Source organism: Erpetoichthys calabaricus, chromosome 12 (genome assembly GCF_900747795.2).
Source record: "Erpetoichthys calabaricus chromosome 12, fErpCal1.3, whole genome shotgun sequence".
In the NCBI taxonomy this organism is placed as follows: domain Eukaryota; kingdom Metazoa; phylum Chordata; class Cladistia; order Polypteriformes; family Polypteridae; genus Erpetoichthys; species Erpetoichthys calabaricus.
This window is the reverse complement of record NC_041405.2, coordinates 23,029,281-23,046,147: the sequence shown is the minus strand read 5'-3', so window position 1 is coordinate 23,046,147 and position 16,867 is coordinate 23,029,281. Positions and strand designations below refer to the sequence as shown.

At 40.0% G+C, this 16,867-nt stretch overlaps 1 protein-coding gene across 2 annotated transcripts in view; it reads left to right on the top strand.

The window, feature by feature from the left end:
* The window catches only part of cacna1ia (calcium voltage-gated channel subunit alpha1 Ia), an 856,996-nt gene that overhangs the window by 625,169 nt on the left and 214,960 nt on the right, over positions 1 to 16,867 (top strand). For both annotated transcript variants that reach the window (XM_051935123.1, XM_051935122.1), the window contains exon 10: positions 15,805 to 16,259. In XM_051935123.1, the coding sequence (XP_051791083.1) occupies positions 15,805 to 16,259 (455 nt within the window). The remainder of the gene's footprint in view (positions 1 to 15,804; positions 16,260 to 16,867) is intronic.

The following is a 16,867-nucleotide window of genomic DNA, read 5'->3' as shown; positions in this document are numbered from 1 at the left end:
CTTCTTAACTGCTCAACCTGTGAAGACTGAAGGGTCTCACAGAAATAGTCGATACGTGCCACATTTGTCCCATATGAGGATACCCACAATCATCAGGTCTTACTCTCTGGATGATGTCTCTCAGCCTTTTATATTTAACTTTGTTTAGAAGTCTGCAGTCTGATGTGGTTCATTTTTCAATAGCGGTAGTTATTGCCGAACTGGATTCTGTTTTATGAATCCATTTACACATTCATGGATTCTAGTCTAGCGTGGATTTTGCTGATGAAACATTACGTTTTCAAAAAAGGCATGTTTTGTTCTAAAGTGATGGGCCAAAGATGTTTCACTTCTGCGATAATTAAATTTCCCAGCACTACATTTACAAATATTAACATTTTTGTCCTTTGAACAATCTGGAATAGTTTTATATCGAATGAAACCTTCAATAAACTGTCTTTCTCAGCCAGCATTAACAGCAAGGGGTGTTGAACAAGGCATATTATAAATACGATTTAGGAAAAGTAACACACTATATTTTTGAAATTAATGACACACATTAACCCTTTGATAGACTTAAATCTTTTTTTTTTTTAATTTTATTGAATTTCTTACAATCAAATAACATTCCATACAAGCAAGTGAAGTTTTACAAAACTACGTTAGAAACAAATCAACCCCCACTCCTGAGAAAGAGAGCTAGGCCAACATAGTGAAACTTTAATAGTAGGAAAAATAAATAAAAATAAATAGAATACAAAAAAGGGGAATGAATCCTCTTCCTCAATTTAAATGCTTATTATAAAATGTTATCTATATTACTAAACGAAGGTTGTATATATGCACGGATGCCAGACGCACCAAAGCGCATACGCACTGTGCCCCAGAGTCAAACCCAGCGGCTTCCCAGAGTCAGTAGGTGGCGCCCAAACAACACAACACAACCTGTAAACTAAACTTCACGTCATAATACATCCGCCGCCCGAACACGAACACCACCACATATACAACCTTCGTTTAGTGATGTTTGTATATAAGCAATGAAGAAGCACCGAAAGCGCCCCAGAGTCAAACCCAGCGGCTTCCCAGAGTCAGTAGGTGGCGCCTAAACAACACAACACAACCTGTAAACTAAACTTCACGTCATAATACATCCGCCGCCCGAACACGAACACCACCACATATACAACCTTCGTTTAGTGATGTTTGTATATAAGCAATGAAGAAGCACCGAAAGCGCCCCAGAGTCAAACCCAGCGGCTTCCCAGAGTCAGTAGTTGGCGCCTAAACAACACAACACGACCTGTAAACTAAACTTGAAGTAAAGCGTGCACACCAGGTTGTATATATGCACAGATGTCAGAGGCCACAAGCAAGCTGTACACACTACCACCGCCACCCGAACGCTACTGCCCACGTCACCGCATATACCACCTTCGTTTAGTAATGTACCCCTCCAAGCCCGGGTCCGCCGCCATGGTCACTTAAGCACGCGAATCCACCGCCATCAGCAAATGACTTCTAGCTAACGACACAGCCATAGAAAAACAAAAACGAGACCGCATGGATAAAAACAATAAACGAAGTTGCCTTAGTACAAATATGTTTATTTAATTAAATGAAAACTTTCCCAGGACGCACCTACTCTCCATGATTTTTCTTCCCTCCAAATATTGTATCTGAGGGAACAGAAAGTGATTGCTATTCTTGGATTTGCGATTCTTTCGAGAATCGCAGGTTTGCTGATTTATTAAATCCTGCCTGGTTTTGAAAAATATTTGTACACATCCTCTAAGTAAGAATTAGATTTTTTCCAGTTTCAGATAATATATAACATCAGTTACCCAATGACTTAAAAGAGGTGAGTTAGGATTCTTCCAGTTGAGCAAGATAAGTCTACGTGCCAATAGTGAAGTAAAGGCAATCACAGTTTGTTTGTCCTTCTCAACTTTAAGCCCCTCTGTGAGCCCACTACACACATCTGTTAGTGAATTAGGTGGGGCTGTGAGTCCAATGCTGTCTCATAGACATTTAAAGATTTTGGTCCAGAATGATGTTAATTTGGTGCACAACCAAAACTTGCGGCCCAGTGAGGCTGGAGCTCGATTGCAACGTTCACAGGTTGGATCTTGCCCTGGAAACATTTTGGACAATTTTAAATGAGAGAGATGTGCTTGATATATCATTTTAAGTTGAATAATTGTATGCTTTGCACATATGGAACTTGAGTGAATTCTGTGCATGACTGCCTTCTATTCTTTTCCTGAAATGTTGAGTGAGAGATCCTTTTCCCAATGTACTCTGGGACCTTTGAAAGGAAGGGACTTTAAAATGTTTTTATATGTTACAGAAATGCTGTCTGAGTCCTCAAGACTGATCAATATTTTTTCCGGAATAGAGATTGGTGAGAGGTGAGGAAAGTTGGGCAGGTTTTTTTAACAGTTTCTAATTTGAAGGTAGTGAAAGAAATGTGTTGCTCGAAAGTTAAATTTGGAGTGTAATTGTTCATAGGATGTGAAAATGTTGTCTATGTACAGATATCTAAGTTATTTAATCCCAAATGTTTTCCAGACATCAAAAACTGTGTACATTAGGGGGGAAAAAGGTGATTATCGTGCAGAGGTGCCACAAATAGAAGCTTCTTTATCTTGTACTACTTCCTACATTGGTTCCATATTCTGAGTGAGTGAAGCACAATTGAGTTGTTAGTATATTGGCGACGACTTGTACTTATTGGGGTACAAAGCAAGGAATATTAAGAAATACTGCAGGATTTTATTTCTATTGTGAACCAGGCCTGTGTGTGTTCATGTATTTGTCTTAATGTCCAGATTTTCTTAGCTTATATATTCACCACCCAATAATAAAACTGAAAGTGAGGTAGTGTCATGCCACCTTCTGCCTTAGGTCTTTGTAGAGTCGCCCTTTAGATACGTGGATGTTTTGAAGATAGACTTAAGTCTAATACATTCTTGTTTCTCATGGTGCTGAAGACTGGTGACGTGTCGTATTTTGGCTGGAAGTGTGGAAGAAATGAAACTATAATCTGTACACATGACAATATTACTACTTACTACTGCAACTACTACCTCATGTCCACTGCTGCTACTGTTGTGATGAAACATGCAGTCATGCTAAGCTGGGGCACATCATCAGTGATGCTACCTTGGGCCACTGAGTATTTCAGGTCTTTAAAACATCAGAAACTCTCACCCAAGTGATCCAATGTTTTATTAAAACAGACGTTTGTTTAACACGAGAGACACGAGTGCACGTAGGAATCATTTAGCTGCTCATCTGTTTGACTTGCTTTGCATCTCATTAGAGTTTGGCTACAGCTTAAGGGGGAAAAGAAGAAACAATTAGAGGGTCCAATTCTTAAAAAATCAAGTCAGTTATAACAAAACGAGTATATATCTCAATTAGGGATGGACCAATATGGCCTAGAAAATTTGTTGTGGTATTTTACAGGATACAACTACAAAAAATGCATATGCAAAAATGAAACAATAACAAAACTTTAATTGGGAGCTGTTTTGTCTATTATTTAGCAAGAAAATCTGCCAAAGGGGTAAGCAAAGTTTACTTAACAAAATTTTTTAAATTAAGCTAAATAATCATAAATACACATTTTTGGTCCACAATTCTTACAATGAGGACAACTTGATTTAACGTCATGATTTAAATACTTTTCACTTGGCTTAGATTTCATTTTTTGCAGTGATATATCTGTCAGTATTTTAAAATCTCCTCTAAAGCACTTCATAAATGCTTGATTTAACCCTTTGATTCATACAATCACACCAATATGATGATTCTAGTAGTCCTCGAAGTCTATTATATCATTCTTGCTGATATTCATTAGTTTAAACTTGTATGCAAAACATTGGCATATCACAACCACATTAAATTTAACAAAGCAGTATTTATTCAAACCTGGCAACTGCACTCAGCAAGTAACATTTCAAAACAACATTAATTAAAGTGCACTTTTCGTGCATAATGTTTGTGACAATAAGTCACTTCACTGGGACAAACCACTCTACAGAGCAATAACAGTCACGTCACATTAATAGTCATATGATGATAAGCCACAATGTTATAATATCACATTCATACTCTAAAATAAGTCGTATCACTGTCAGTCTTTCATCATTTTCTACCGTCCATTGTAAGGGTCTGCCTTTGAGTAAGAGGCTGCAAAACAGTTTCTAGTGCAGAAGCAAAGCACAAGAACACCTCACATGATTTTCACTGTCCTCCAATCTATCACCCCACATCTCTTCTGCCATCAAGATCCCGATTTTCCTTGGGTGTGATGCAACCTGCTCTGAGGACAGTGGCAGGTGGGGAGTTTGACTGGGGTGGCACATCCGTCACACCGTAATGCAAATGTCTTAAGGTGAGCTCAGGGAGGAAAGAAACCTCCCGTGTAGCAGACAGGGTCTCTCTTTGCCTGCTTCTACTTTTCAGCGCATCTGTTGTTTTGAGTTGCTCCCATGCTAAAATACAACTGAAATCCTTTCCATTTTCTTCCTGAAACCTACGAAAAAAAAATAAAACTGGTCTGCGGCTAAATAAAAGTGCAATTTGCATAAGAAGCATAACTAGACAGTGGTATATTATGTGCAAACAGAAGGTAGTGACCCCCTTTTTCCCATTTTAAAACGGGGGACTTCCCCAGTGCTGGAGTGACTCAAGCCCTTCTTTTATTTTTCCTTCTGTTTTCCAGTGGAGTCAAAACTTTAGGGGTTTGTGGGACTCAAAATAAAATGATGGCACAACAAACAGAATTTTCATTCATCTGGATACATATATTACGATGTTGGACAACATCATCCTCTGAATCATCCATCCATCCATCCATCCATTTTCCAACCTGCTGAATCCAAACACAGGGTCACGGGGGTCTGCTGGAGCCAATCCCAGCCAACACAGGAACCAATCCTGGGCAGGGTGCCAACCCACCGCAGGACACACACAAACACACCCACACACCAAGCACACACTAGGGCCAATTTAGAATCGCCAATCCACCTAACCTGCATGTCTTTGAACTGTGGGAGGAAACCGGAGCGCCCGGAGGAAACCCACGCAGACACGGGGAGAACATGCAAACTCCACGCAGGGAGGACCCGGGAAGCGAACCCAGGTCCCCAGGTCTCCCAACTGTGAGGCAGCAGTGCTACCCACTGCGCCACCGTGCTGCCCTACCTCTGAATCATTTTCACTCTTAGTCTTTGTCACTAGCAAGTGATTCGCCTTATCTTCCACTTACTATGTCTGGCATTGATACATGGACCATATGTCTAACTCATTTCTGCTGTAGGGTGACAAACCTCAGAAGTTTGTATGTTACGCATTCTGTGAGAAAAGTTAAAGTAAAGCATTTACAATACCTGGTTGAGTCTGATCCACAAATCAAATGCTGTCTGTGTATTTACAGAGAAACTGCTTACCTTCAGATGGAAGTTGACTCTGGAGGGAATTTCTTGGTTATCCCTGATGGGCCCCCAAGAAATCTGGGAAAGAAAAACAATTGGCTTAATAATTTAGCTTACAGAATCAAGGATTTCTTTATAATTCTACATTTAGAATTGAAACACTGGACAGAATCCCAATGTAATGCCAAGATGTCTGGCCCTTCCTCACAGCACCATCCCCTGATTGATAGATAGATAGATAGATAGATAGATAGATAGATAGATAGATAGATAGATAGATAGATAGATAGATAGATAGATAGATAGATAGATAGATAGAGTGGTGTGAAAAACTATTTGCCCCCTTCCTGATTTCTTATTCTTTTGCATGTTTGTCACACAAAATGTTTCTGATCATCAAACACATTTAACCATTAGTCAAATATAACAGAAGTAAACACAAAATGCAGTTTTTAAATGATGGTGTTTATTATTTAGGGAGAAAAAAAATCAAAACCTACATGGCCCTGTGTGAAAAAGTAATTGCCCCCTTGTTAAAAAATAACCTAACTGTGGTGTATCACTCCTGAGTTGAATTTCCGTAGCCACCCCCATGCCTGATTACTGCCACACCTGTTTCAATCAAGAAATCACTTAAATAGGAGCTGCCTGACACAGAGAAGTAGACCAAAAGCACCTCAAAAGCTAGACATCATGCCAAGATCCAAAGAAATTCAGGAACAAATGAGAACAGAAGTAATTGAGATCTATCAGTCTGGTAAAGGTTATAAAGCCATTTCTAAAGCTTTGGGACTCCAGCGAACCACAGTGAGAGCCATTATCCACAAATGGCAAAAACATGGAACAGTGGTGAACCTTCCCAGGAGTGGCCGGCCGACCCAAAATTACCCCAAGAGTGCAGAGACGACTCATCCGAGAGGTCACAAAAGACCCCAGGACAACGTCTAAAGAACTGCAGGCCTCACTTGCCTCAATTAAGGTCAGTGTTCACGACTCCACCATAAGAAAGAGACTGGGCAAAAACGGCCTGCATGGCAGATTTCCAAGACGCAAACCACTGTTAAGCAAAAAGAACATTAGGGCTCGTCTCAATTTTGCTAAGAAACATCTCAATGATTGCCAAGACTTTTGGGAAAATACCTTGTGGACTGATGAGTCAAAAGTTGAACTTTTTGGAAGGCAAATGTCCCGTTACATCTGGCATAAAAGGAACACAGCATTTCAGAAAAAGAACATCATACCAACAGTAAAATATGGTGGTGGTAGTGTGATGGCCTGGGGTTGTTTTGCTGCTTCAGGACCTGGAAGGCTTTGCTGTGATAGATGGAACCATGAATTCTACTGTCTACCAAAAAATCCTGAAGGAGAATGTCCGGCCATCTGTTTGTCAACTCAAGCTGAAGCGATCTTGGGTGCTGCAACAGGACAATGACCCAAAACACACCAGCAAATCCACCTCTGAATGGCTGAAGAAAAACAAAATGAAGACTTTGGAGTGGCCTAGTCAAAGTCCTGACCTGAATCCAATTGAGATGCTATGGCATGACCTTAAAAAGGCGGTTCATGCTAGAAAACCCTCAAATAAAGCTGAATTACAACAATTTTGCAAAGATGAGTGGGCCAAAATTCCTCCAGAGCACTGTAAAAGACTCATTGCAAGTTATCACAAACGCTTGATTGCAGTTATTGCTGCTAAGGGTGGCCCAACCAGTTATTAGGTTCAGGGGGCAATTACTTTTTCACACAGGGCCATGTAGGTTTGGATTTTTTTTTCTCCCTAAATAATAAAAACCACCATTTACAAACTGCATTTTGTGTTTACTTGTGTTATATTTGACTAATGGTTAAATGTGTTTGATGATCAGAAACATTTTGTGTGACAAACATGCAAAAGAATAAGAAATCAGGAAGGGGGCAAATAGTTTTTCACACCACTGTAGATAGATAGATAGATAGATAGATAGATAGATAGATAGATAGATAGATAGATAGATAGATAGATAGATAGATAGATAGATAGATAGGCATTTTATTAATAAAGTTTCTCTTATCAGGTTGCATGCTGCAGACATATTTACTTCAGTAAAATAAGTCAAGTGTTAGATTATTTGTTACTTTAAAAAGTAATCAAACTATGTTGCGTGTGTTAATTTTTACATGTTACCCTACTGCTCTTGAGATTGTGCTGCTGAACCTAGTGCTGTGCGTTCAGCTCACCAACATAAATTTAGATAGAGAGTGAGATAGATATAAATTTTAGTATAGTAGGCAGGATCAGATAGATAGATAGATAGATAGATAGATAGATAGATAGATAGATAGATAGATAGATAGATAGATAGATAGATAGATAGATAGATAGATAGATAGATAGATAGATAGATAGATAGATAGATAGATAGATAGATAGATAGATAGATAGATAGATAAAACTTTATTTGTTTCCAGGGGTAAATTTGGCTTTTTTAGAGAAGTTATTTTAATTATTTAATAAATATACACACACACTTTGGTCTTAATGCACACACCAGAATGACTATAAAGCAAGAAAATTAAAAAGAATGAAAAGTTCTGACTTGGCAGTCCCAGTCCCAGTGACGTATTATGCAGACGTGTTTCTGTTGGTATAAAGGACCCCCAGTCGAGTTTCTTGACACACTTCTGCTGTATAATTTATTGGCTGAAAGTCCTCAGTGTTGGTGTGTTACAGGGAGGATGTGCAGCATTGTTCATAATGGCACATTCTTTCCTTCACTACGACCTCCAGGAGGTCCACAGTGCATCCCATAGCTGAGCCTGCCCTTTGAGTTAGCCCGTTGATTCAGTGGGCCTCTCTTGAAGTGATGTTACCTGCCCAGCATACCACAACATAGAAAATCTCACTGGCCATTACAGAGCTGTAGAAGATGTGAAGGATGTCACTTCCAACATTAAAGGAATGAAGCCGCTTTCTTATATAGATCCTCTGTGTTCTGAGACCAGTGCAACCTGTCATTGATGTGGATCCCCAAATATTTTGTTGGAGTGGACCACCTTCACATCCACACCTTGATTAGTGACCAGACATAGAGGCTGTTTGGTGCAGTGAAAGGCAATAACCATCTGAGAATTTCATGCCTTGCTGTTACATTTCTTGTCTGAGGTGTACAGAGTAAAGAGAGAAGGAGTCAGGCCTGTTCCTGTGGTGCTCCAGTGTTGCTCACACAGTCTTTGAGTCTCACAAACTGTGGTCTGAATGAAAAACAGTGCATTATCCAGCTGCACATCTCTGAGTTTACCCCTTAACAGGGATGGCTGGATGGTACTGAAGATGGCGGAGAAATAAAAAAAAAACATAATCCTCAGAGTGTGGCCAGCTTTGTCCAGCCTTGTGGAGCAGAAAGAGTCCTGCATCCTGCACCCTATTCTTTGTCCTATAGGCAAACTGCAGTGGGACCAGGTTTATGTTGATTTTGATGTTTTACCATTGAGCAATGCCACGGTGGCATTATTCTACCAAAGTCCATTACACGTCAAGCACGCAGGTTTCACCACATCTGCCAAATTTCCCTTTCTAACATGGCTTGCTTGTGGAGCTGTCTCCAAGGTCAAGTCAAAGTGAACTTTATTGTCATCTCAACCATATATAAGTACACAGATAGACGAAATTGTGAAGCTTTGGGTCCACAGTGTAACAACATGAAGTGCAAATTATAAATTAAAAATTGATTTAAAATAAAAATGTAAATTTAAAATTAAAACATAAACAAGACAAGACATTGTGCAAAGACAAGACAAAGAAGTAGCAGCAATATTGACGTGTAGTTAGCAATATGAACATTGATGCAATGTATGGTATTTGTGATCTAGATACATAAATATAGTCAATAGATATGTAATATAATAAATAAATAATAGATATAGATAGATATAGCGATATTACAGAGTCAGTTAAAAACAAGTACAATTTATACAGGATGAACAGTTTTAAGATTTATCCTAAAATTAAGGTTAATATTTCAATTCTAGTCTCACATAGTGATGGCGGGTATTCTGGCCAGCTGGGTTATGATGATAGACAGGTGTAGCGGCCTTTCTAGAATTTGACTGAGTAGTGTAACAGATATGCGCAGGCCGTCATTCAGGCCAGCAGGGTTATGATGATAGACACATTCTGGTTCTTTAATGGCACTACAGTAATCCCTCACTTATCGCGGTAGATAGGTTCCAAGGCCAACCACGATAACTAAATTTCCGCGAAGTAGGGACACCATATTTATTTAATTATTTAACGTGTATTTGGACGTTTTTAAACCCTCCCTGTATTGTTTACAACCCACCATTTACTCTATTAAAAACAGGGACAACTGCTAAGCAATATGAATAGAATAGAATAGAATAGAATAATATGGTAGATAAGTTTACACTTACTGTATAGCGAAGTACACGTAGCAGCTTGTAGGCGGTCATGACGTCGTCGACCTTGTTGCAAAGATTCCTAAAGCAGATTCCATCCAGACTACTGCCTTATCACGTCCACTTGTAACTCGTTTTGCACCCTGGTTAAAGGACACTGCGGCCGTAGATCTTATATGCTTTTCCTCCTTTTTAAATAAAAAGAATCGATGTCCTGCAGCGGTGTAGCTGTTCCCTTCCTTCAACATATCCAAAACTTTTACCTTTTCTGCAATCATTTGCATCTTCTGTTGGTGCTTGGACACGGCCCCTGAAGCAGTAGCACGTTAATGCTGAATGAGTGAGATGAGACTTCCTGGTTAATGCAGCACTCTGTCGCTGAGCCAATCAGCAGCACACAGGAACTTAACTGCGTGATCTGATTGGGTAGCTTCTCAGCCATCCGCCAATAGCATCCCTTGTATGAAATCAACTGGGCAAACCAACTGAGGAAGCAAGTAAAAAGACCCATTGTCCGCAGAAACAGCAGCGAAAAATCCGCGTTATGTATTTAGATATGCTTACATATAAAATTCGCGAAGTCGTGAATCCGCGAAAAGTGAACCGCGAAGTAGCGAGGGATTACTGTACATTGTTCTTTATTGGGTTGTGTGGTTCCTTGTAGAACCATTGCAGGGATGGGTTCTTTACACATGAAGTTGTTTCTTTGTGTTTTGAAAAAATGTCCTACTGTCTAGGAAAAAATCTGAAATCTTTTGTTTTATAGGCTACTTAGGAGTACATTGACAGATTAACTCAGTCTGTGCTGGATGCATCAGCTAGACTCCTTTTATAATTACGACCAATTGGCATTTCACCAATCTGTTACCGCCACGGTTATTCACTGTAGGGGGTCTGTTATGGATCTAAATAAATAAAAGCTCTTTTCAGATCTTTCATGTGGATGGGTCTTTTGTGAACCAAATTGGTTCCCCTATGGCATGGTTTTGAAGAACACTCTGGTCCTTTTATTTTTAAGAGTGTAGACGGGCTATTGCACTGGCCTTTTGGGTATATGACGCTAGGTCGCTGGCCTAAAACCAAGCCTGCTGGGTTCAGAGGGTTAAAATAAATAAAATAATGTGACATTTTGTACTTGATGTGCACAATATAGTTATTGCTACATTCCATGTAGAATAAGCCGCAAAGCATTGAGCATATTTGACGTATCCCCGAGCCCTAATTCCAATTCTAATTAAGATAGTGGCTAGAATGAAAACCTGCAGCCACTACAGCCCTCGAGGATCTGAGTTGTGACCACCCTAATGGACCTGACTGGCACACCCTCATGGCATGGCATCACACTGGAGGGCACAGAGATAACTCATTCAGACCTGAGCAAACCCAATAGCTGACCCAGGAGCGCTTTAAATAGATAGATAGATAGATAGATAGATAGATAGATAGATAGATAGATAGATAGATAGATAGATAGATAGATAGATAGATAGATAGATAGATAGATAGATAGATAGATACTTTATTAATCCCAATGGGAAATTCACATTCTTCAGCAGCTAAATAGCCATCACCGTGTTCTGTTACAGACGTACATCAAGCAGCTGCTTTTTTGTGTTTTTCTTTTTCATCTCTTTCTCTCTCATGCGCTTTTAATTGCTTCTTTACTGGGGCAATTAAAGCAGATCCATACAACTTGTTCTCCTGTTGTTGTACCGAACTTCTCTTCAATTAGCATCTTTGTAATCAAAGAATCAGTTCCTGCTGCTTTAGGCTTCATCAGACAAAAAAAGAAAATACCCACCCCTTTTATTTTAAATAATGCATATTTATAATTGATCAAATAATCAGAATGTGTTATGCGGTGGCATTTTGAAGTTAAAAATAAAAAAAAAAATTCCTGGCCTCGGATTTTAATTTTAATTGATGTCTGAATTAATCTGAGCAGGAAATCAATCCAAATTCAAGCAGCTGTTTCTCAATTGAAGTGTTAATTTGGTTCTTTGCAGTGGTGCTGAATGCCTCCTCTCAGACACCTCCATTCCAATAATCGAATAATCATATTTTCTTATTTTATTTTTCCTGGCCTGGTTTGTGGTTTTAATGCAAGTCACCCATTCCAAAAAAAAAAAAAAAATATAAAAAGAAAAAAGAATTAGCTGTGTACTGTCCTCGGCTCCTGTCCTTCATCATGGAGAGAATTTCGAAACAGTGTTTTCTCACTGCTTGGTCAGACCTTTTATTATACCAAAGAAGCAATGTTCTTGAATTCTTTTTTCCCCCTCTACTAAAAGTAAGCCTTGGCAATTTGGAGCGGTTTGTTTTTTAATCCTTTTAAGCCCCCACATCCCCCTTGTTAATTTCTTGTACAACATTCTGTTTTATTTGTGTGTGTGTACTTACTGGATTTGCTTCCTATTCAAACAGATGGACTCCTAAAAAAAAAACAAATAATAATAGTTTATGGTGTTGTGTGGCACAGAATTGATTACGACAGGACTTGCTGTCAAGGAAAAACTGCAAACTTGCAGCGTTTTAATTCCCCTTCTTATACAGAATTTAGATTTTTCATTCGACGTTCACCATACAGTGCCTTTCATGCTGTAAGAGCTCCCATCATGCACTTCAGCCCAATAATCTCATAATCAGAGTGCAGGCAGCTGAGATGATCAGCTCAGGGACGTAGCTGGGCAGAGAACTGCAAGGGAAGCACTTTTACGCTCTTCGCTTATCGCTCACTGTGAGAGTTTTGGGAATGCATTTTCTTATTTTTTATATAATCCTTTAATATTTTATACATTTCAAATATGTTGTTAGTGTGTAACAGTTTTAATGATGTTCTGTAACACCTTCTAATGCATATTCACCCGATTCGAAGTTTTCACATTGTATTATTATTCAGCCTTGAACTACAATGGAGTTAATTTGTACATTCTACAGGCTATCTATCAATATTTATATTCTCCCATCCCTACCGACTTCCAAGTTAGTGGTGTGGACGCTAAGGGTGACAGACACTCAGGACGCAGTGTTAAAAGCACCAAGAAGTATTTTAATACTTTTTCTTCTTGAAATAGTGCCCTAAGCACCACAACCACAAATTAACAAGCTAATAACAAGCATAATACTTTTCTGTTTCTCCTCCACACCTCCCAGCAAGTGTTGTCCACCTCCTCCTGACTCTGGCTCCCTTGCTGGGTTTTCAGCAGTCCTTTATATAGTTCTTGACCCAGAAGTGCTTCTGTTCTTCCATCCATATGACTTGCCAGCACTTCCAGGTCAGACAGACAATTAAAGTTCTTTAATCAGCCCGGGCTTCCGTCCTACTTTGTACTTCTGGGCTATGGGGAAAACCTGACTCCCCAGGTTCTCTTGCAGCATCCCCTGGCGTCACCCACAGTACCCAGTTGGGCTGTGGCATAAAACTACATGTCCCATGGTGCCCTGCATGAATTTGGGGCACCGCTACACTGCAGGAAAGCTGCCATCTAACGTCTTGGGCGAAGTATTTTCCCGCAGCGGTTGTCTTCCCCCATCCTTCCATTCTATGGGCATCCTGGCCGAGTTCAGCTGCCGGCCGTCTATTACAGTGGAAAGTTTACATTATACTCCATTTTGCATCCTAAGTGTTGTGAAATGATGCAAGCAACACTGTAAAAAGGTTTGAGGCAGCCACTCCGTATACTTGAAAACTGTTAGAAAATAAGACAAAGATCTGAGCGATTGGTCTTTACAGACATTAGTCCAAAACAGAACTGAGGAGACAGACAAAATATGGCGGTTTTAAAGCCAGACAACAACATCCATCCATCCATTTTCCAACCCGCTGAATCCGAACACAGGGTCACGGGGGTCTGCTGGAGCCAATCCCAGCCAACACAGGGCACAAGGCAGGAACCAATCCTGGGCAGGGTGCCAACCCACCGTAGGACACACACAAACACACCCACACACCAAGCACACACTAGGGACAATTTAGAATCGCCAATCCACCTAACCTGCATGTCTTTGGACTGTGGGAGGAAACCGGAGCGCCCGGAGGAAACCCACGCAGACACGGGGAGAACATGCAAACTCCACGCATGGAGGACCTGGGAATCGAACCCAGGTCCCCAGATCTCCCAACTGCGAGGCAGCAGCGGTACCCACTGCGCCACCGTGCCGCCCCAGACAACAACATTTCTTTCTATACCACATTTTCATACAAATGATGGAGCTCAAAGTGCTTTGCAAGATGAAGAAAGAAAAAATAAAAATCTAAAAATAAGATTAGGCAATACTAAGTAACAAAGAATAAAGTAAGGTCCGATGGCCAGGACGACAGAAAAAACACAAAAAAAAGGCTGGATTAAAAAAAAAAAAAAAATCTGCAGGGGTTCTGAGGCCACGAGACCACCCAGCCCTCTACCTAACATAAATGATCTAAAACAGGGGAAATTAGATAGATAGATAGATAGATAGATAGATAGATAGATAGATAGATAGATAGATAGATAGATAGATAGATAGATAGATAGATAGATAGATAGATAGATAGATAGATAGATAGATAGATAGATACTTTATTAATCCCAGGGGGAAATTCACATACTCCAGCAGCAAAAAATATTAAATTAAAGAGTAATAAAAAATGCAGGTAAAAAACAGACAATAACTTGAATAATGTTCAACGTTTACCCCCTCTGGTGGAATTGAAGAGTCGCATAGTTTGGGGGAGGAATGATCTTCTCAGTCTGTCAGTGGAGCAGGACGGTGACAGCAGTCTGTCGCTGAAACTGCTCCTCTGTCTGGAGATGACACTGTTTAATGGATGTAGTGGATTCTCCATAATTGATGTCATCAGGGCAGGAACCGGAAGTGGTGTCATCGGGCCCCACAACTGGAAGTGATGTCGTCAGTGCCCCCAGAAAACCAGAAGTGATGTCATCGGACCCAGGCGGAATTTCCCGTGGTTGGTCTGTAGAGGAAAAAGAGAAAGGATCAGTGCACTCTGTCACCCCCTGATCCAGTGTGGAATTACCCTCTTTTGAGCCCTTTAGCTGCCTCCCATGCACACGTATGTGACAGCATTTTCCTTGCAAAAGTATAGAATTGGGTGCCTTCAGTTTTTTAATTTATTGTATTGACTGCATTCTTCTATTATTTGAGACTAGCCATGGTACCTTTCAACGACAGGTAATAGAATAATTAAAAAATTATTTGCTATCTCCTGCCCTCAGTGTACCTTTAGAGCCTTCCTATATTTGTGTGTCTGAATCTCTCTTCACCGACGCTCCCTTTCTCAAGCAAGAAGTCAACTTTTCAGACTCCATCATGATTTTCAAGGCGCCTTTCTCACCTCCTGTCCGGTTTTACATTTGCCATCATTGAAGGCGGCTCTCTCATCGTGCTTCATGCGCCTCTACCTCTCCTCTGCATCTTACACTTCTACTTACTCTTTGCGTCACCAAACTGACTAATCACACTAAAGCCAAGCTGACCAATCAAACCAAAGCCAACTGACCAATCAGATTTCTCCGAGGGACTGGCCACACAAACCTTAGTGTCTTATTATATAGTAGATAAATGCCATATAGTTGCAGTTGTGAAAAGCTTGTACTTGTTTGTAATGGGTGCAGAAGTACAACGTGCATGGTTACGGAGCAGACATCGCTAAAAAACAACAACGTGTATGTAGCCAAAGACAAATAAAATGAAATGTTATTGTCATGATTTGTAAATCGGGAAGGATTCTACCCCTTAGAGGGTTTTCCACAGAATGTTAAAGAGAAAGTATTGAAAGCATCTAGTAAATTAACTGTTGTCCCTTTTGACCTTAGCAGGTACACTTTTTGAACGAATGTCCATTAGTTTTGATCGCATCTCTTATATTTGTACATCTTGCTAAGAACATTCCCTACCTACCTAAATTACATTTTGAATATGACTGTTAACATTGTACTGACATTTTTTTAATATTATAAAGTTTACTCTTCTGGTTTAATTGCAGAAACACTCTGTCCCCGGCACCGTCGACTGGACCACACAGCCCAAGCAATTGTTGCCCCTATTGCTATGTCAATGAACTGTGATCCAGATAATTGCCCACAATGTATTGCCCTACAAGCCATGGTGGAAGTTGACACAGAAAATGATGAAGGTGAGGGTGAAGCTGAGGCAGAAGGGGATGGTCTAGACCAGGTGCAAGGCAAAAATGAAAAGGAAACGGCTCTAGAAGATTCTGATGGGCAAAACCCCTCTTCACGGGAGTGGAGTGGATCAGGAATGAGCCCAACACCTGAAGACGGGGCAGAGAAAAAAGAAGGGTGCTGGCACTGCAAGCAGCTGTGGGATGATATGAGAGCCAAACTGTGGGGCATAGTGGAGAGCAAGTATTTCAACCGAGGGATCATGATTGCCATTCTCATTAATACTATTAGCATGGGAATTGAACATCATGAGCAGGTAAGTGCAATTGCTTAAATTTAATGTTAGAATGTTATACTCCACAATTTACACACAACTCTAAGAATATTGTCTGTAAAGGGATTTGTCTGATCTTAACAACTATACACAATACAACTATACAATCAGCAATCATGCCATTGTAGTCATACATAACCATCTGTATGACTAGGATCCAGCATTTTTTCTTAATTCTTTAGGATCATCTGATGTCACCAACCCTTTTTATCCTTTTAAAACTTCATCTTATTTAATCCAATCTCTCCACCTTTCACGTCTGGTTAATTGTATGTTCTTTTGTAGTTCAGTGGTTCCTTATCATTCAGAATTTGTGAATGTAGCTTGTATTCCATAATATATTGGTTCACCTTGCTTCTCCTGGTCTTGTATATTCAAAGAAACCTAAGAAATTACAAAATCTAAAAAAATAAGAGGGTAGAATTCAGCCCATCAAGATCATTAGGTTAGCTCAAAGCTAGGTTGCTTGAATATTTCATCCAAATACTTTCTCACATGTGTCACAGATTTTAGACACGTGACTTGGGGTGTCTTCCAGATCACCACAAACCAATTGTGGGAGAAAGTGCTTCCTGGCTTCCATTTTGAAT